Source organism: Chrysoperla carnea, chromosome 2, assembly GCF_905475395.1.
Source record: "Chrysoperla carnea chromosome 2, inChrCarn1.1, whole genome shotgun sequence".
NCBI classification, from domain to species: Eukaryota; Metazoa; Arthropoda; class Insecta; order Neuroptera; family Chrysopidae; genus Chrysoperla; species Chrysoperla carnea.
Genome location: NC_058338.1, coordinates 19,520,105 through 19,541,419, shown reverse-complemented (window position 1 = coordinate 19,541,419; position 21,315 = coordinate 19,520,105). Strand labels below are relative to the sequence as shown.

General features: G+C 29.5%; 2 protein-coding genes across 5 annotated transcripts; one reads left to right on the top strand and one right to left on the bottom strand.

The window, feature by feature from the left end:
* Positions 1-246: 246 nt before the first annotated feature.
* LOC123291730 (serine/threonine-protein kinase D1) lies at positions 247-14,494 on the bottom strand. 4 transcript variants are annotated; one of them, XM_044872123.1, is made up of 17 exons: positions 14,347-14,494; positions 14,006-14,141; positions 12,123-12,261; positions 11,719-11,877; positions 10,783-10,988; positions 7,323-7,590; positions 6,477-6,735; positions 6,212-6,341; positions 6,009-6,141; positions 5,505-5,672; positions 5,286-5,440; positions 4,732-4,962; positions 4,034-4,217; positions 3,395-3,577; positions 2,784-2,869; positions 2,208-2,379; positions 247-477 (listed from the first exon to the last, which is right to left on the bottom strand). In XM_044872123.1, exons 2-16 carry the CDS (start codon positions 14,132-14,134, stop codon positions 2,242-2,244), a joined length of 2,568 nt encoding a protein of 855 aa, XP_044728058.1. In that variant the 5' UTR covers positions 14,135-14,141; positions 14,347-14,494; the 3' UTR covers positions 247-477; positions 2,208-2,241. The 4 variants fall into 4 exon arrangements, with proteins under 4 accessions (XP_044728058.1, XP_044728057.1, XP_044728060.1 ...); XM_044872124.1 differs by lacking the exon at positions 247-477 and adding an exon at positions 1,220-1,939; XM_044872122.1 differs by lacking the exon at positions 247-477 and having other exon boundaries at positions 1,219-2,379.
* A 2,026-nt stretch (positions 14,495-16,520) lies between these two features.
* On the top strand, positions 16,521-20,558 carry LOC123291869 (presenilin-1). Its single transcript, XM_044872302.1, has 9 exons — positions 16,521-16,828; positions 16,899-17,128; positions 17,252-17,393; positions 18,503-18,570; positions 18,688-18,908; positions 19,405-19,503; positions 19,577-19,855; positions 19,937-20,049; positions 20,384-20,558. Exons 1-9 carry the CDS (start codon positions 16,673-16,675, stop codon positions 20,537-20,539), a joined length of 1,464 nt encoding a protein of 487 aa, XP_044728237.1. The 5' UTR covers positions 16,521-16,672; the 3' UTR covers positions 20,540-20,558.
* The last annotated feature ends 757 nt before the right edge of the window (positions 20,559-21,315 follow it).

Genomic DNA, 21,315 nt, shown 5'->3' with positions numbered 1-21,315 from the left:
ACAATACTAGTGTATTTATTTTATTAAATTATGAATATTATAACATGAATATAATAAATACAACCATAAACTGAGTTAGTGTAATAAAATCTAATTTTGTTTTATTCAAGTACAATATAAATTTATATATATTTTTGTTGTTGTTGTTGATATTACTAGAGTTAAATGTATATAAATTGTTCATAAAAATCACAGTTTTAAAGCCAAATAAAAAATTACAAATATGTATTAAAATATTCGAGTAGTTTTATTTCGAGAACAGTAAGCCAATTATCTTTTAACTTGGAACAATTTTACAAAATTACCTAATACTTTTTTATCTTTTAGCTTGGCAGAATATATCTTTTACTGTCATTATATTCACAAAACACTTTATTTAAAGTTGCAGATATTTTGGTCAAACAAATCGACAATGGTCCGATCTCTATCTGCCGCGATAGATTTAGTTCTGCCTGCAGAGACCTTAATTGAGATATACTGAAATTTGAAAAAAATTATATCACTATACTCTTAATATTTAAGGTATTTTTGTTTTTAATATTTTACAAACATTCTGCATAACTTAAATCAGTTATTAAATTTAAATAAAAAAAACATACTAGGTGTTAGGAAAAAAATAGTGCATGAAATTTAAGTTCTTATAAGTTACTTCTTGATATAATGAAGGGATTTGCTTCATGCATTTAGTTAATAGGAGTAATGAGGAAAAAATTTATAACATAAACTTGTTATAAATTCGTGAACATGACTTTAATATAAATCGTTATTCAATCGAACCTAGAAGAGTGCCCGATTATTTTTACTCATGCGAAAAAAAATACGTATCCTTTTGCCTCTCGGGAATAAAAAAAGTTAATTAATTTTTTTAATTTTACACAAAATATTTGTTTTTACGAATGCGGGATTAGCTCTCATTTTCGTATGCAGAATTTTGTTAAGACTCACGCACAATACGAATTAGTTAACAAATCATGTTAAAAAAAGTGTAGAAGGGGTACGTATTTTTATGATAATAATATGTAATCTGTCAACAATGCAACATAAAACCATGTTTGACAAAGTGAATGTATTTTTAACATATATTTGATAAATCTTACTATCACAGCGTTGCCTAAGGTGTTAATTTCATTGATCACCTTTGGAAGGTGTTAGTTCATTGATCACCTTAAAGAATAGAGAAAAAAATCAATAAACAGTCAAAGATTAATCCATTATTGTCTTTAATATTAAAATGTAAGAAAAAACGCATCAATTTTTATGAAATTTAAATTTACTTTACCGGCTTCTTCTAACAAGGAGTAAAATTAGGAGGTCAAAATTTTACAAGGAGTTCAATATCTCCCTTTGTTCTACTGTGGAGCACAAACATATCATAATTCATGATGAGTCGAAATGAGGGAATATACTTTGATATTATATATACAGGGTATAAATTTCTGTGAATCCTAGCTTTTCGTATTAGGTTAACCCACTTGTAGTTGTGATGGTAGACATCTTTTAGCCTCCTCTTGATAATAAGCGAATTTGGAAGCGGTAGGATGACGTGGGTCACAAAAATATATAGTCATATCTATCTTTATTTAACAGATGGCATTTCTAGTAAATCGAGTAAAAAATGTATTGAGCGGCGTTTAGTGTGTGAGAGAGTCAACAGTGATGTATATAATTTTCCAAGAAATTATAGAATTTGCAGGAATGTTACAGAATGTTTTAGAATGTTACCAGATTTCGAGACAGATGTAAAATGTTTCAAAAGGTATGGAATATTCTAAAATATTAAAAAACCCTTCTTTAATGTATTTTAACATTCAAGAATTCTTGCTCGGACGACAACGGTGGGCATTGTAGCTATTTTATGCCATATTTTTTGTTATTTCATGCTATTAACTTTATTTTCTACAATACGTCTTGGAGTTTCCAGTTTATCCTCCATACGTTACTAAAAAATTTTAATTTAATGCTTTTCTTTTAAACTTTTAGAATGGAAGACAAAAATGGATAATTCTTTAAATACGGAACGTTTCAGATAATGTAGAAAAGATAATTGACTTGATTTTAAGTGACTTTTCTTGTGTTATTTTAATTACTATTAATATAAAGTTGGCAAGTTATTTAAAAAATAATCATAACAAATATGTAACAAAGGAAAAAATTATACTATAATTCAATGAGTCGATGCCAAGCACATTTAGCTGCTCGTAACCAACCTTTTGATGTATGCGTTTGTTGTACTAAAGGCGGTCAAAGACGTTGTACATGTCCAGTAATTGCATGTTGACGATGATAATTATCCCATCTTGCATCATCACTTTCATGTGTTAAATAACGTATACCAACTTGTGATTCTAATGCACGTAAATCGCACCATGTTTGATAATCCTGTAATTCATAAAAGTACAATTTAATGTAACAATCAAACACGTTGATGCATGAAAGTTTGGAAACATTTAAAAAATGCAACAAGAATACGCATTAATTTATTTTTTTATTATGTACACCATGAAGCTTATAAGAATGTACACTAAGAAACAGAGGTTAGGTAGTTTTCTTTCTATAGAAATATAAAAAAGGAGTAACCTTTTTTTAGGAAGATATTATTTCATGACATTAAGGTCTGAATTTTTTATACCCGATAGTTTCGAATAAAACTGAAACATTCTATTAGCTATTCGACATGAAATTTCTTATATTAAAACAAAGTGTGCGTTAGTTTTATGTAGTTTTTATTTTACCAACAATTTTTAAATGTTTCCAAACTTTACGGGCTAACGTATTTATTTTACCTGAAGCCAAACATGCTGTAATGTTTTATCGACTGTAAATCGTTTACGTTGTTTTACTTGTAATAAATTATTTATTAGATCAATTGCTGTAAATAAAATAACGGAAAAAAATTAGTTGTAACATCTAGTATGTATTGTTGGTCTCGCATTACCAATCTAAAGAGCACTCGATCATATTGTTAAGCCGCGGGTAACTATAGGGTAATTCAATAAAAACACGCGAATTTTGACTATTTTCAGTGTACAGATTGGTGAAACTATAGCTATGAAATTGAAGGATATAGTAATTATTTTTGCAACAAATTCAAGAGAATAACTATCTCGTGTTTTTGTAGTATAACTATTAGTGAATAAACGCAATCACAGGGTTAACCTATAAGCCAAAAAACCAGTTCGTGGACCAGTCAGTGAACGCAGTCGAAGGATTAACGACCGAGCTGGAGTTTTAATGATCGAGTTGTTTTGACCACAGTTATTAAATATCAAGTTATTCATGTCTGCTCAACCACTGAATGTAAAATCTTTATATTTTTCTTATCTTTTTAGGTTTCTTATCATACTGATATTGGTGAATAATTTTTATAACCATTCAAAACTAAAATTTTACTTACCATCTGACGAAATTTCTTTCCATGGGTTTGGAGGGTACATAAAGGCAGCATTTTGTATTTGATCATTAATATCTTCATCTTCATTAAATGGAAATGTACCACTTAAAGAAACATAAATTATGACACCAACGCTCCACATATCCAGCGAACGATTATAGCCTTTATTACGTAATACTTCGGGAGCTATACCAAACAAATACAACAAAAAACGATATAAGATTTAGATAATATTTAAGGATCAAAATCCAACATATTTAAAAGGTTTACTAAAGAATTACTACTTCTGATCACGGAAAAGTGAGAACATTTATTCTGGTTTCAAAAAAAAATTCATGGATCATATAGTAAACAAACTACTCAATGGATCTTAATGAAATTTTTCAATAATATAGTTCATACATCGAAATAACGCATGAGCTATTATTTATAAAGACAGGGTTTTCTGATATACTCAATGAATTATGACTATTTTACATTTTTTAAATTGAAAAATAATTATTTGATTACTGTCAGCTATATAAAACAATCCCTATTTCGAGTGTTATGAAAGGAGGGAAAATGAAAGCAAGGGAGTTGAAGGCTACGGTGGTCTTTATTTTTACACCCAGCGGAGTCGGCGGCTATCATGCTAGTACATACCTAAATAAGCGGGTGTCCCAACAACTGAGCGTCGAAATGATTTTTCACCAATAATTCTTGCAAATCCAAAATCACATAATTTTACTTGAGTAAATTCACTATCACTAGCTAATAGTACGTTCTCGGGTTTTAAATCACAATGTACAATATTTTTACTATGTAAATGTTTAAGTGCAACTAAAATCTAAAAAAAAAATATAATTTTATCAATTTACTTACTGACTAAAGAATACTATAAAAAAAATTGTATGTATCAGCTCCGACGCACGGCTGGAGTTTACTCTTTAAGTGTTGTATAGCGTGCTGTGTCCGTCAGGCGATTGTCAGTTTCAAACATGCTTTGTCTGTGTTATACGCACTATGTAGTATATTTTACATATAGTAACTCGAAAAAACCCGAAGACGTACGATATAGTTCGTAGCTTGGTTAAGTAGCTACGAAGTATCTTTTCATCTATTTTTTATGAGAATCGTATGTGTTTTTTATTGTGCTGTGTCCGTCAGTTTCATATAATTGATGCTTTGTTATACAAGTTATACATACGGATTACTAAAAAGTGAAAGGTTCGAACGATAGGTTGCGCGTTCATCATTAAATTTTACTCTTCATTTTTTTTTTTTTTTTTTCATACAGTGCGCCTTATATTCACCATCGATTCTTAAGAAATCAACTATATTTTACAAAATTTTATACTTACTTGTGTAATTAAAAATTTAGTTACTCTTTCACCTAACCGTCCTTTATCATGTGACAGAATCATTTCTAACATATCACCTTTTAATTTCTCCATAACTACAAATATTCGTTCAGGGGTTTCAAACATTCTTTCTAAATTAACAACACCACCATGTGATAAATTCTGTAGAATAGCTACTTCGTTTTTTAATTGTGCTTCTTGTTTCGTAGGGAAGCGTAATTTATCAATTACCTAAAAAGTCGAAGCAATTAATATTATAAGAAAATCAAATGTTAATATTGAAAACGTCTATAAAAAATTTGTTTCCTAAATTAAATTACAAAATAGTTTCTGATTAAAGTATTTGGAGTTGTACATTTTTAGGGTTCACTCTGTACTGTTTCTGAGAAATTCGAAATTTTAGCATAAAGTTCATTGTGATACCTAAAAAACGGTAACAAGTCCCTAGTTCAAACTCCTTGAACAGTTTTCTAGAAAAGCAAGGTATTTGACAAAACAGATTTGAAATGAGCGAAATCCTTAAAGTTACGCAAATAATAATAGTTTAAATTTACTTTAATAGCAACAGGTCGATTGGTTCGCCGATGAATTCCACCATAAACAATACCAAATTGCCCGGAACCCAAAACTTCATCGGGAAATATTTGATATATTTGTGTCATATCTGTAACTGATTCTTCACTTTCATTTTCATCACGCCTTTCAATTTCTAAAAATAACAAATACATTTTACTAATTTCAATAAAATATTAATAAATTTTAAGTATATATACTCGAATTTGCAGTGACTGGCATCAACGCTTGACGTATGGATGTCTCCCAAGATGTTGCAATATAAGCACCAATGCCACTATCTGGTGACGGTACAGAATCTTCACTGCCCTCTTGCCCGACAAAATAATCGATCAATGTTGTTCTTAGTTCAAAACAATGCATTATATCTGAAAATAAAATACTTTATAAGATAAACATTATTTTTAAATTCGTTTGAAAAAACGATTTCCAACAGAATCAACTTAAAACTTGTCGATTTTCCGATTTTAAAAATCTAGAATTTAAACTTATTTCTAAAACTTAGAATTCAAAGTGTGTGGGTTGGCTTATCTGGTGTTAAATTTGTCATATCTTGCGCCTCACATGTGAGACGAAACCTATGTCACTGTCGATTTAGCAGAGTAAAATAAAAAATAAATATATTTCTTGTATTAATTTAAAATGCAATTTCACAAAGCAAAGCTCGACACAATCAATAATTTAAATAAATAAGATAAAATTACCTCCTTGTCTTGCACGAGCCGTATCAATAGCTACAATATCAGAAAGTGGTATGTCTTTATAATATTTGGATCCTTGATCACTTTGAAAAAGTGTTATGGATTTTGTATCTAATCTCCAAAAATGCCTTCGTACCTAAAATAAAAATATTATTTACATACAAATTAAATTTGAATAGAAAAATATTGAAAAAAATATTACTTACGGTTCGATCTTTATTTGTATAATGCACAAGCCAACCTTCCTTAAGCACTTTTGATCCGCGTCTTTTTGTATGCTTTACCGATTGAACTATTCGCATAAGTGGTATATTGGCACTTGGTGAGCTCGATGAACTGAAATCAATCATTATATTATTTAGGGTTAAGCTTGCTTTTAGTCATATCCATTTATTTATCGATTGAGTAACCCAAATATCCAAAAAAATGTAGTGTTTAAGAAAATTTTCTCTAACATATTTCTAAATTTACCTTGATGGGTGTGATTTATCTGATACATCATCATCATTATCACGACTTGGTATAATATCAATAAGATGACCTTCACCATTTGATTGATTTTTATAATAATAGTTTTCTGGTATTGTTTCGTCGTTCACTGATTTTAATTCATCTTGATTTTTAAATTCGTTGTCACTATCCTCATCATCACGTGGTGAATGTTCATTCAGGCTTCGTGAATAAAGTCGATCTGGTTCACTACTTGTACAACTGTCTGCATATTCAGTACCTTCAAAAAAATATTGAATTTTAGTATGTTTGTCAAACTGCTAAAATATACGCGATATTTAGCAGATTATACGATAATATCGATAGGCTGCATACATGTTTTGTTATCGAATGGTTACTTATGAGGCCATAAACTCGGGAAGTGTTTTTGTAGGACTCCTAGTTAGCATGTGAGCCCTTACTATTTGATGATTTCGATAATAAAAATAAGATAATTCAACGCTTCAAAGATATTCTTCTATCTAGAAACACAATAAAATAATAATAGCTGTTTTTGCTCGATATTGTGTAGGAAAAGTCATTAAGGAATAATTAATTGCGAATCCCAATAAGTCAAAATTTTGATGGCACGTCTATGGCACTCATGAAGAATTTGTTGAGCAAAAATGGCACGTCTTGTCTTATACCTTGAATATGAGAGGTGACTGGCGTCTATTTACTTTGATATTTAATAACAAGTCTGAACAATTTTATCTTCTTTTACATTAAGGTTGGATGTGAATAATCATACCTGATGAGAGGTAATTTCATGATCGAAGATCGAACTCTCCTAAAAATTAATCTTAATTATATATATTGCATATTTACCTGAATGTCCTGTTCCAACTTCTCCGGTACAGTCTTTCGGTATTTTGTCGATACATTTTTTATGAGCATTATATTGGCAGTCTTTACACTGAAGTCCTTGTTTGAATAAGCCACGAAGAAGTTTTTTACAAAATTGACATACAGTAGGACGTGTATAAGAATGTAATACAAATGTATGTGGAATACGAATACTACTTCGTGAGGTACTGCTAAGTTGCGTTGAGAATGTGGTTGGTGTTGAGACGAATGATCGATTATTAATACTTAACTAGTAAGAAAAATGAAAAAAATCTATGTTAAAAAGTTTTATTTAAATATAAGATATACTATTTAAGATATACTAAAAGGTAGAAAATAATAACAATATGGAATCTGAATCAAGGATTTGATTAAATCAAAATAGTACAAGAGACAGTATAAGGTCGATCTTCACCCATCTGATAACGCGAAGAGACATATTTTTTATGAAATTTTATTGATTTATAAACACGTCTGTCATAATTTTCTATCGAAAAATATTCATGGCTATTTTTAATTATTTTAATTTTAATTAATTTTTTCCATGAATAGTTTTCTTTTGATACCAATTTCGATTGGTTAACAGACCGGTGTAGGTCTGTTCATATCATATGAACAGGTTAGTCAATATAGGTAACTACACCGATATGTTAACCACCGAAATTGGTATCAAAGGAAAGATAATTTAATTACGAAAATAATAGTATAGGCTTGCCTGCAAAAAAATATTCATGGAAAAAATTCATTAAAATTAATTTAATTAAAAATAGCCATGAACAATTTTCGAAAAAAAAACTATGATAGGCGTGTTTATAAATCAAAAAAATTTCATAACAAATATGTATCATCTGGTTATCAGATAAATGAAGTTCGACCTTATACCGTCTCTTAGACCAAAATAAAACAGTGGGATTTATTTATAAAGAAAATTATGTGGTTGGAAATCATATCTGGCTTTTGGTTTTCGTATCTATTTCAGAATTGGCTCTTATTTTCATTTGTGTACTGTTTACTAACAAATAACTCATCAATTATGGAAAATTTATCTTAAGGTAGTATAGCAATATCGAGGGTCACAGTTAACTTCTTTTTTTTTTTTTTTAATTTATTCAAAGGAACATAATTCCCTTAGTTAAGAGCAAATAAATTACATTTTTTTATCGGTACCGTTTAAGAGATATAATTAATTAAAATTATGCAAAATTACTTGGGCTCTTATAAATGTCTTTGTTCAATATTGTCAGAAATTGATGGTTTGTGAGAAATTGGCAGTTGATCACAACAGCAACAAATTTTTCAGTAGATAGAACTATGTCTCATACATACTATGTCTAGATTTATATCTAGATCATAACCCCATAAAATGAATTAACACCCCCTAACCCCAAATTTTCTAGAGGAAAAGGCTAATTGTAAAAAATTCCCAGGATTATATGTAACGCATTATGAATGGTATCATAATTTTAATTTATTAACTGTAATCGATCTTAGGGGACAAAAGATACATCAAGATATCTTTTACTATAGTTGAACTGTGATAATTTTGCATACATAAACCATTCCCGGTAAAATTGAACGAAGGCAATCATAAGAGCTCGTGTATTTTTGCATAACTTTAAATAATTATGTCTCTTAAACGGTACGGTAAAAAAAGCTAATTTTTTTCTGTTAATTTTATTGTCATACTATCTTATTATTTGTATACTGTAATATAGTAATTGTATGCTCCACTAAATTCACAAAGCTCCTTCGAATTTTTGTATGTACTAATCAAAAAACCAAAATGACATTTAAACAGGTGGTTTGGATTTTCAAAATTCCATGAAAACATTGTTATTTTTAAAATGTGAGATTAAAAGCAATAGAATTGAATCAGTTGAACACAGTATCACAGTGATGGTCTATGTAATATTTTACAATTATACAACGATATACCAACACTTAGACTGTAACTTCTTGATTCAATTTCAATTTTTAAAAAAAATAAAAAAGTATTTAAAAAAATTATAAAATAAATTTATTAAAAATGTAAACAAATACAAAAAATTGTAAAATTGATTTAAAATATACAAATATGTGTAAAATAATATAAAATAACAATAAAATATTTATAAAAATAATAATACCATCACCTTTTTATATGTCATGAGATTCATTAGTAAAAAAAATAATACCGCCGTTGCTTTTTGCACGTTAACTTTCGTATAATATCAAAATTATTTACACGTTAAATTGAGTTTTGTAGTAATGCCATGGATTTCTTTTTCGCGGTTCACAAAAAATTTTTAATTTCGTCAAAATCTTAAAATTTATAAATATCGAGTTAAGTGAATAACAAATGTTAAATTAATTTAAGTCCAGGGGTAGGGATTGAATCTTTGAGTTAGTTTCACTCTTGGATAACCCATGATTAAAATAGCTATTAATATCCGTAGGATCTGAATATAGGAGAGTAAAAATGTTTGAACTCTTGAACGATTCAATCTTTTGAGAATTGAATCCCCTTGATATCAATCATTCTGCTTGCGATGTTTTTATTTTTTTTTTACATTTATAGAAAATCTAATAAAAATCTAGATGAACTAAAACGAGTAGGATCTTTTCTAACTCATCTTGTTCAATTCTCGAGTTAATCTACAGTGTATATTCGTTCCAAGATTAAACTCAAGGAGCGACAAAGTAGTGACATCTTTCAATTAAATCGTACGAAAATTCAATCGTTCAAGACTAGGATAGGTTCCGATCCTGAGTTCATGTGACCCATTGAAATGCGTTAGAATTCTACTCCGATTCAATCCTTGCAAGAGCAATATATATGTTCTCAGCGTCATATAAACTATATTTATAGATAACCGAAAAACTTGCTCGGAGATTTAAAGTTAATTAAGATTTATTCTTAAGATTCTACCTTTGATTTGCGAAATGTATTTTTTTGATTTGTTAGATAACACACACCCTGTTTTGTAAAATATCGGACGAAATCACTTTTCTATTTGGCATTCTTTTATCTTTTTATTAGAATAACAAAAAAACACACGATTATGAATTAATTTTAAAATTGTGACGGAAATTTTCTTATATATACTTTTTTTTAAACATTTCCATTAAGTATTTTGTAGTTTTATAATAATCCTCCTCCCCCCATCACTAAACTTAGAAAAATAAGAAAACACCTTCTCCCACCACCAAAATTACATCAAAATACTTTAAAATACAAAATGTTATTTCATGACTAAAAATAATGCTGAGAAGAAAATTTAATATTATCAAAACGCTGAATCGACATATCAATTTTAAGGTGTAAATAATTTTTGATTTTACTTGAATGTTAATTTGCAATTAAAACTCTTGGAAAAAATAACACAAAATATTATGTATTATTATTATTGACCCGATTCTCTAATTTTGTGGGTAGATTTTGCATAAACTCTAAAATTCTTACCATTGGATTATTATCATCTTTTTCTTGACCAACATTTGTTGAACTAGCTGAATTGATCGATGTAGTTGAGCCACCCGATGGTGATCGGGGTGGTAATTGTAAAATACCCGATCTGCGACGGGTTTTGTCGTTTACATTTAAATTTTGTCCAGTACAATTATTTGGAACTTTATACACACATCTCTTATGATAATTCTGATTACATCCTAAAAATGAAAAACTTACAGTTATTATATTTCAATTTTATAAAAATGAGATCACCTAGGAATGAGAGATAAGCTAAATCGTATATAGCTTTATTTGGGCGTCATAAAAATTGTCTGAAAAATTTCATAAAATCTCGTGTCTACGTCGTAAGTTACTCAAGGTCATAGTTAAAAAAATCAGTTTTTCGCGATTATTTCGGTTTCTATTGCTAGACGTGCTAGAAAATACGGTTTTCGGAATTCGACGTGGAATTGCTTGAAACCTAACTGAATTGCGGAAAATTTTTCCATTGCAAACCTTCTGGAAAATCGGAAAAATATTCTCAAAAGTATGTTTTCTGTTTTATACATGCAAGAAAGATATAATCTTCACCAATCAAACCGAAATATTTGTAACCCAAGGAAAATCGGAAACTTCCCACCTCCAAAATTACGTTTTCACGACTTTCCTAGGAATTTCAATAAAAAAAAATAAAAGTTTTCTGAATTTTTGAATATCGAAAAAAAAAAAAAAATTAAATAGTTTTTGTTTGTAAGCATTTACGTAACTATAAAAGTATCAGAAGGTTGTAAATGTAGGTTTTTTCGAATTTTTGATTTATTATTCTTAATTTAAGGGGAAGAATAAACATCGTTTTGCCAAAAATGATCCGATGGAGTGTTTTAAAGCTTCTAACCGAAACTATAAACAGAACGTTGGTAATAAATAAGTAGCTTCAAAATTACTAACCTTCACATTTAAGTCCTTGACGTACTAAACCAAATAACATTTCACCACAAAAATCACAGAATGTAGGTGCCTTGTAAGAGTGAACATTTAGAGCATGAGGTCGCATTACTGGAGCATTTGAATCAGGACTTAAAAATCCTTCTTGTGGTACTTGTGTCGCTACAAATAAAAACACATTATAAACATTAACATTAAATTCTAAAAAGATTCATTCCTCTTTAAATAGAGGAAGTTAAATGTTTTATAATTTATGTTTTAACAGAAGTTTGAGTTTTATCAAAGATATTAAAAAAAAATCAAATAATATGTATTCAAAATTATTTTTCTGTAAAATTTTCATATAGAAATGGTAATAGAAAATGCATGCGTCTTCTCTGTTAATTATTATTTTAAAAAATAAATACCTGTTAAAACAATTTCAATTAACGTGGAATCAACCACTTCTGATGCTGAATTTACTAGCTGCAATATATTTGTAGAATTGTATTCATGACGAAAAAGTAACAAACGTTCTGGTAAACGACTTAAGCCATTATCGGGAAACTGAAATTAAATGTTGGGTGAAAAATTTTAGATATTTATATGATTGCTTACTTAATACACAATATTTTGAGCCATATAATAGATATTGCATTACATTCTTCATAAAAATCATGGCTTATCGAAAAAATAAGATTACCATACATATATTTTTGAGCAGAGAAAATTTTTAATAATAAAATTTATTTAAAAATTTTTATTAAAATTCGAAAATGGTTTAAAATTTAAATATAAAGCCTAGCGATGTATTTTAATACAAGTTTTATTAGTTATACCTCACTTTTGGTAAAGCTTAGACTAGAGAGGGTAAGCTTAACCAAAATCAGAAGCCATCAATGAACACGTAAAAATGCTACATTGAGGGATTTCGCGAAGTACGAGTTTAGGGTTCCGTACCCGAATCAACTAAAAAACAGGCGAAGATCTTCAAAATCGGCTGAATTAAGAGAAGGCTATAAGGAAAAAGGCAATTTAAGGGAGAGTGTTCTTATTATAGCTATACTTTTTAAATGTAAAGTAAGTTTAAAACTGAAAATTCTAAAATTTTCCTTAAAGAATCTTAATATTATTAATACTGACATATTTCTTGCTTCATAATTTCTGTAAAAATACTGATCAAGTGCGTGATGAATTCGTGTGAAGATATTTTTCGTTCGTGTGAGAATTTTAAAGTAAGGATTTTTGTTTGAACTTTCCTAAACTCTGAGTGAGAATCTATTTTCCAAACTTTTAACAAAATTTCAGACTCATCATTTTTACTGAAAAAGATGAGGGGAAAAATGCTCAATTTATATTTGTATTACTCATAACGAGTTTTTTAATTTAGTTTTTTTTTAATTTTCTAATTTACCCTTGAAAATTATTAGTTTCTGATAGACGAACAGGTGGTAGACAGACACGAAAATAATTCCATTCCTGTTCCATTTTTGCATCGAATATACGGAGGAATTGTATAAAGTCATTCTCAGCGTGATGAACAAGAATGGCAATAAGATTAAGGTCTGAAAATGAACAATTTTGGACATATTTGGAAGATTCTATCTATCTCTATGAAGTAAATGTAAATATTTCCAAACTATGCGAATTAAATCCTGCTAATTTAATGAATAGATTGAAACGAATTTGATCAATATATTTGGTTACAGTTGAGTGATATATCAAGAATTCCTATCCTACATATTATAAATGCGAAAGTAAGTTTGTTTGTTACGCTTTCTCGTAAAATCTACCGAATAGTTCATACATCAGAATAAAACAACGCTGTAACGCGGTGGTCCTTCTTTTAACATGGAAATTGCTCAAATTTTCCAGCGAAGCGTATCATGCTAGTAACTAATAAAATAAAATTTTTCCTTAAATAGTTGGAGGGAGGTTAAACTAAGATGAATTCAAGCTTTCTTCTATACTATGCATACTATACCGTTAAAAACCAATGACTTTCAGAATCTAGCTATTGGACTTTCTTTAATATTGTAAGGTTTCACTAATATGCAAAATAAATTAAACGAATTATCGAAAATAGTTATGGATTGTTTTTTGTGCATCTTCTTAGTTTATATTTAAATTCCATTGCTAAATTTTGGGCCTCATGGAATGCAAATTGGATCATTGTTTCTTCTAATTTCAAAACTGTAGGTAGATTTAGGAATTTTAACAATCTATCATGCCATGAAAACTATCAATTATTATAAATCCGTGACAAACGAAAATTAAAAAAAAAAAAAACGAAAACAGAAAAACAGCTTACCTTACTATTTATAAATTCACATGCTAGATCTTTCAATGTTTTTAATGTAAGTTCACTCTGATTCACAGATGCAGCATCACGTACCATTCCAAATTGGAAAAGAAATGTAACTTCCTTATCAGCATCCATTCTCAAGCTGTTAAAATAATAATTAATTAAAATAATAAATTCATTTTTAATACATCCTGAAACTGACGTTGATTATATTTGATGTGTACATTAGCATCAGATAGGGTTAAAATTATAGTTGGCCAAATTAAATAATAACTAAAATCGTATTTAATAATAATATACAATAAATGATTTGACAAATATTATCTGAATAAAATCCCGTTACCCACCTGCGCACAGATTCAACAACCGCTATTAATAATCATTTAATTTAAATAAATAAAATTAAAATTAAATTTTTTAATGTATTTCACTATCAGGTAAACATTTTCCTTATGTTATTCATGTTTTCGTAAAACCAACAATATTTTATAAACTTTGTTTAATAAAGGTGTTACTATTAAAACACATAGAAAATATTAGTATAATACCATTTACTAGTCTCTACATACAATGAATAAAAAATAACACAGAAGTAGCAAAAATGTTTGAAAAGTCTTGGGCCTCTTTTCCTATTCAGCTACATAGATAAGATACACTTATATGTGATATTTCCCGATAAATTATCTATTACACACACATTTCAGATAAGCAATGAGAAAGTGAATTATTCGGCGCGTTTTTATACCATGCATATATGAAATATACATAGTATATTAAGTTTAGTCCCAAGTTTGTAACGCTTAAAAATAATGATGCTAGGAAAAAAATTTTGTCATAGGTGTTCATAAAATCACCTAGTTAGTTCATTTTCGGTTGTCCGTCCGTCCGTCCGTCCGTCCGTCTGTGGACACGATAACTCAAAAACGAAAAGAGATATCGAGCTGAAATTTTTACAGCGTACTCAGGACGTAAAAAGTGAGGTCAAGTTCGTAAATGAGCATCATAGGTCAATTGGGTCTTGGGTCCGTAGGACCCATCTTGTAAACCGTTAGAGATAAAACAAAAGTTTAAATGTAAAAAATGTTCCTTATCAAAAATTAAATAACTTTTGTTTGAAACATTTTTTCGTAAACATCACTGTTTACCCGTGAGGGCGCCAGTTAGGCTGAAATTTTATAATATGAACTATACTTGATTATCAGTTATGTATGTCACATGTTTGTATGTTTTATGTGATAAAGAAAAATCAACACTGACTATACATGGTATTTCAACAATTAACTCAGTCAATTGTTTGTTTTCACTTGTTTTTTTTACATCCAATTGTATTTATCTGCACTTTAAAGCTTGTGATATCTTATGAAGTCAATAGGGTATTCATGAATACTGCCATTTTTAACCATTGATCCGAGCGGAGTGTGGATGGATGTGTGTTTGTGTCAGTTTGTGTAGATGTCTGTGAATATATGATGAACTTAACTGTAAAAAGAGAAAAATTGTGTTTATTCAAATTTTACACATAAGTTATGCCTATATGTAAAAGCAGGTACCTTAGAACTTAATTTGCAAATTTTTGAGTGACATTGCTCACATTTTGATGTATTCGCTCCGTAAATAGTTTTATTTCAGGGAGTTATCATAGTAACGACACACTACTTTATTAATATAATTGTATGGGTGGAAATACAAGTCTGTGGATTGTATATGTTTTACATTGAAAATTTAACACTATTTTGTAACAAAATAAATAAGTAATTATGCTAAATTATATTTAAAAAATAATATACATCAACTTGACATTTCTGTACCATTTTATAAGATGACAGCGCTGCGGTTGATTTACCTGTCTCCTCCACCTACTATGCTCCCTGCCAATATACGGAGCTCTTTAAGATGTTTAAAAAAATGATACATAAAGGTAAGAAAAATAAGGTTTTAAACGTGTCTTACGTGTTGAAGTTCCTTTGAACATCATTAAACCTGGTAGATAAGATAATTTTAATCCAAAAAAATAAAAATCTATTTCATTTAACAATTGGGTGAATATGCTTTTTGAGATCACCTAGAATCCTGAACGAAAGCTTTTATTTTGAAATTATTCTAAGATATATCGAAAAATGTTGGCCTAAATATTCTGAATTTTTACAACTGAATAAATTATAACTACGAGATATACCACCCCTCGTATACTCTTTTAGTCGATATCTCAGAAACTATTCGCCTACAATCGCCACTACAATATTTCATTTTCAAACGATACTGAAGATGGAAAAATACTAAACTAATCTTCAAATGTCTCTTCATGGTATATATCATTAATATTCATAACAACGATATAAACAAAAGTTTTAAAGTATTTTCTTCTTGTTTAACGTGATTTTAACGTTATTTGCACGTAATAATGAAAATATATCTAGAATTATTAATCTGATATTAGAACTTTTGAAAATATAAAATAAAGTGTACTATTCAAAAAAATGTTTGAGTAGTGCTGATTTAACAGAAATGTCAATGAGTAACGTAAAGAAACTTGCTATAACTTGCGGTAAATCCATCCTTCATATTTGTTTATACCTTCATGTTATTATGTTGAATGATAAAACTGTTATCAATAGTGCTTTTTAAATGATAATATTTTTTTATTTTTACTTGATTTTATCGATTACATTGTGAATGTCTGATACAGAAAGTGATTCAGAAGCAACAAACGAGACCACTAGATTAATGGACGGACATGTGGCAAGGGAAACGGATGAGCCAAGCTCTGATAAAAATGCATGGAGACGTAGGCCGAAAAGTTCGTCTCCAAATAATCCTACTTACGGAGGAGTATGTTCAATATATATATTTTTTAATTAAATTCATATGAATATTATAATGCGATGAATTTTATATTTAGACAGATACTACACCAATCCCAGCGGTAAATATTAGACAACCGTCTACACAGCCTTCTACACCTAGAGATGCCTCAGAAAATTATGATGTTGATTTAATTGATGAAGAAGAGGAATTAAAATATGGAGCAAAACATGTTATAAAATTGTTTGTGCCGGTGTCACTATGTATGTTGGTCGTTGTAGCCACAATTAGTTCGGTTACGTTTTACACAAAGAAAGATGTTTATCTGTTAGTATTCAGATATATAAAAAATAAATTACTCTTATTGGAGATCCAATACCAAAAGAGTAACGTTATAATCGGTAAAAATCTTAACACAAAAAATATAATTGAATTTTTTTTAAATTTTAGTATTTACACACCGTTTCATGAAGAAAGTGCAGATACAAGTACCAAAGTTTGGAATGCTGTAGCCAATTCTTTAATTTTGATGGTCGTTATTGTTATTATGACTGTTTTATTGATTATTTTATATAAAAATCGATGTTATACGGTAATTCATTCTTAAAATCTGAAGATATTTTAAAAATTCATACAATTTTATCGATTTTTTTGAATAATTTAAAAGAATCAATCATAGAAATGCTTTTAATAAAGGGAGCGTGTGTTACGATAATGGAATTCAATGTAAAATTTTGTTTCGTTGCATTTGAAGTTCAATGTTGTAATTAATTTGAGAAAAAGAGTCCTACTCGACCATGAGATATAGCCGCCTCTTGACTATCCAGTTATTATATATATTAGCACTGCAGGCCTCAAGGGCCCATGGCTTCAATTTTTTTATAAATTGTCTTCCATTTTTTCCTATTCATTGCCTCTTCTTTCCAGTTCTTAATTCCGATCTTTTGAAGATCCTCAATCGTGGCTCCAATCCACCTTCTTTTCGGCCTCCCTCTTTTTAGTTTCCTGCCCTCTCCTTCGGTAATAATTTTTTTCGAAATTCTTTTATCTGGCATCCGACAAATGTGCCCAAGCCATCCTACACGCCGTGCTTTGATAACATTCCAACAAATTCAATGTGAGCATTCTATGTGAATGTTGGAATCACTCCACGAGCGCTAAAGAACAGCCCAATAACTTTGAATTCTGGAGGGTTAATCTGATATCTTCTAGCCAAGTCCACGACACAGAGTTCATAGATTGTCCTCTCCTCCAAATCAATACTTTCTGCTTGTGATGAGTTCAGTTCAAACCACACTGTTGGATCAAGTATCACAGCTTTAGATTTATCAGACTTAACAACCATAAAGTCACATTTTCTAAAAGACGAGTCCTTCGATATGCAGCTGATCTCTTCATCCCATTCAAGTCTGCGCATTTCTTTAGCAATAGTTCTTCGTACAGTGTGATCAGGAATATTACGGAGTGGTTATTGCTTTAAAATAATGAATATTTTGAAGAAAAAAATTAATTTTAAATCATTGGCCTTCTACAAAAATGCTTAATGCTTAAGCTGTAAAGCATTAGCTGAGGGGTGGGGAGAATTGTGTTAAGGTAGAGTAGTAACGTTACGATATATTCGAAAACCTTACTAAAATTGTATGGAAAGTTAAAAATATTCAGCGCGCTGTAAATATTATGTAAAAAATATATTTTTTTTAGGTAATTCACGGATGGTTAATTATTTCCTCGTTAATGCTTTTGTTTATATTTTCCTATTTATATTTAGAGTAAGTAATCAATAAAATCTATTAATATTAAACTTCATTAATGCGTAATGCGATACAGAAATGTTCCAAGGTTCGATTCCCGGCAATTTTATATTTAAACACAAAATTTTCTTTTAGAGAATTATTACGCGCTTATAACATTCCAATGGATTATATAACTTTAACAATATTTATGTGGAATTTTGGTGTCGTTGGAATGGTCTGTATTCATTGGCAAGGACCGCTACGTTTACAACAAGGATATTTAATATTTGTAGCGGCATTAATGGCTTTAGTATTTATTAAATATTTACCTGAATGGACCACTTGGGTCGTTTTAGCAGTCATTTCAATCTGGGGTAAGTGTTATTAACTAGTATTTCGTTTTGACTTTGATTCAACTTTTCGTTTTATAATTTACATTTTTATGCCAGAGTGGCCCGTACTCATGTCTGCCTGATTGTGTTATTCAGTGCCAGGCGATTCAGTTCCTCGAAGCATTCATAGACTATCCTCGATTGGAATTTTATCTTATGGTCTCGAAGAACGACCTGGCTATCTAAGAAAATGCTGATATGTGCCCTACTGTAACCTTTCGTGTTACAGATGTGGGTACCTTTCAGCATGGCGAAGATTTATGAGCGAAAAACCATAGCATATTGATAAGAGGAATCGATTCCTTTATTATAGGTCCATAATCCCTCATAAATAGTGCAAACTATTTATAATTTTAATTTTAAACACCAATATAATAACCAAATTGGTCAGTTTTTAATATTTTATTTTAAAACTGGTCAACATTCAATATTTTATTATGAATATTAAATCAATTAATTTAATCGTGATTTTATTTAGATTTGGTTGCTGTATTGACACCTAAAGGACCATTACGTATTCTAGTAGAAACTGCTCAAGAACGAAATGAACAAATATTTCCAGCATTAATCTATTCATGTAATTAAATATTATATAAGCTTAACTTAACTTTTGTCGCAAAATTGAACAAAAATGTTTATCCCCATTTTAGCAACATTTATGTACAGTTCAATTGGAATGGCCAGTGGTGATAATGCAGAACGCTCAAATAGACCTAGTCAACAACAGGAAAATACCAGACAAGAAACAGGTGATCCAGAAAGTGGATTTTCATCCGAATGGATGAATACAAATCAAGAAAGAGTAGCACGTCGCCAACTTGAAGTTCGACAAGTTGCTGGAAATAGATCTACACCGGAATATCGTACCCAAACTACTAATAATTCGCAGGGAAATCGACAACAACAAGAAATGATGGAAGATGAAGAACGTATGTTTTATTGAGTTTTCAAATTTTATTTTTGTAAATATAATCAATCTTGCATTTTGCTAAAAATAATTGTGTTTTTAGGTGGAGTTAAATTAGGATTAGGTGATTTCATATTCTACAGTGTACTAGTGGGTAAAGCATCCTCATATGGAGATTGGAATACCACATTAGCCTGTTTTGTCGCTATTTTAATTGTAAGTGTAAATTTTAGTTTTTGTTGTTAATTCAAGTTCTATTTGGAAATAATTATTAGTTGGTTCAAATGATGCAAACGCATACCTTTTCACCATTAATTGTTGCGATATCGAAGTGACACAATAAGTTTGACGATTAAGCCTGAGTAAATTTCGTTGAAAATTAAATCGATCATTGCGATTACCATAGGTCCGGGCTTTCCTGGCAATTTTATATATTTTCAGTTCAGATCCTGTTATTTCTACTTGAAAAAATTAATAGCTAAGTTAAATAAGCAAATAATTAAATAAGATTGAATTGAATTTTTTAATATTTAAAATTTATGTTTTACAGGGTTTGTGTTTAACATTACTCCTTTTGGCAATATTTAAGAAAGCATTACCTGCATTGCCAATTTCAATAACATTTGGTTTAATATTTTATTTTACAACAAGAGAGATTGTTAAACCATTTGCAGATAATTTGGCTAGTGAACAAGTATTCATTTAATATTCGTATTTCTTATAAACAAAATTGTATTTTTACTCATTATTGTAAAATTCTCTATATTTATTAAAATATAACACATTTTTATTAAAATATTTTAATTAAATTTACCTTTTGAGAAGCTTGGCAAAAACTAGTTAAAGAAGGAAACAGCTTATAGTCAATAAAGGATTCACCATGATATATTGGCGATTTTAATGTTTCTTTCAAATATATTTTTGATACAAGCTATTAGCACAATCCATAGAGATAATATCAGAAAGCTGCAAAGTCGCCGCTAAACAGTTTATCGCAATAAAGAGGCAGATAACGTAGGCGCGTATAGCTGTCTTAACCTCTCTTATACACCCACAATTTCTTCCTCTTTCTACTTCTTCACTGCGGTCAAGAATTCCTTTATTGCATTTCCTATGTCTATACAGCTCCATGGTAATATATCTATGGCACTAATCACCTGATCGAAGCTAATTGGCCGACGTCACAATTTGTTAGTTACTTTTAAGGTATAAATTGTGCACACACCAAAACACTAGTGCGCAGACAGTCACCAAATTATCAACTTGTAACATACACAATAGGAGTAATTACGATTTCATACTGATGATGACTAAATCTTGGATATTGGGGAAAAAATCGACATTTAATAAATAAAGCCTGTTAGTAAGAAAATGTTTTATTTCAAATACTATGAATACGATTATGTTTACAAAATTGCATCTAAAAGTAAATGTTTTATTACAAAGATCACATGAAAATGGTTTTTTTCCACTATGAATTCT

Coding starts and splice junctions, on each gene's coding strand:
- LOC123291730 (XM_044872123.1), bottom strand. CDS start 14,134: ATGGATGCTGATAAGGAAGTTACATTTCTTTTCCAATTTGGAATGGTA. Junction 6,736..7,322: donor AGTTGGAACAGGACATTCAG/GTAAATATGCAA, acceptor ATTTTTTTGAAG/GTACTGAATATGCAGACAGT. Junction 4,963..5,285: donor ATCGACCTGTTGCTATTAAA/GTAAATTTAAAC, acceptor TCGACTTTTTAG/GTAATTGATAAATTACGCTT.
- LOC123291869 (XM_044872302.1), top strand. CDS start 16,673: ATGTCTGATACAGAAAGTGATTCAGAAGCAACAAACGAGACCACTAGA. Junction 18,571..18,687: donor TTTTCCTATTTATATTTAGA/GTAAGTAATCAA, acceptor ATTTTCTTTTAG/AGAATTATTACGCGCTTATA. Junction 18,909..19,404: donor AGCAGTCATTTCAATCTGGG/GTAAGTGTTATT, acceptor GATTTTATTTAG/ATTTGGTTGCTGTATTGACA.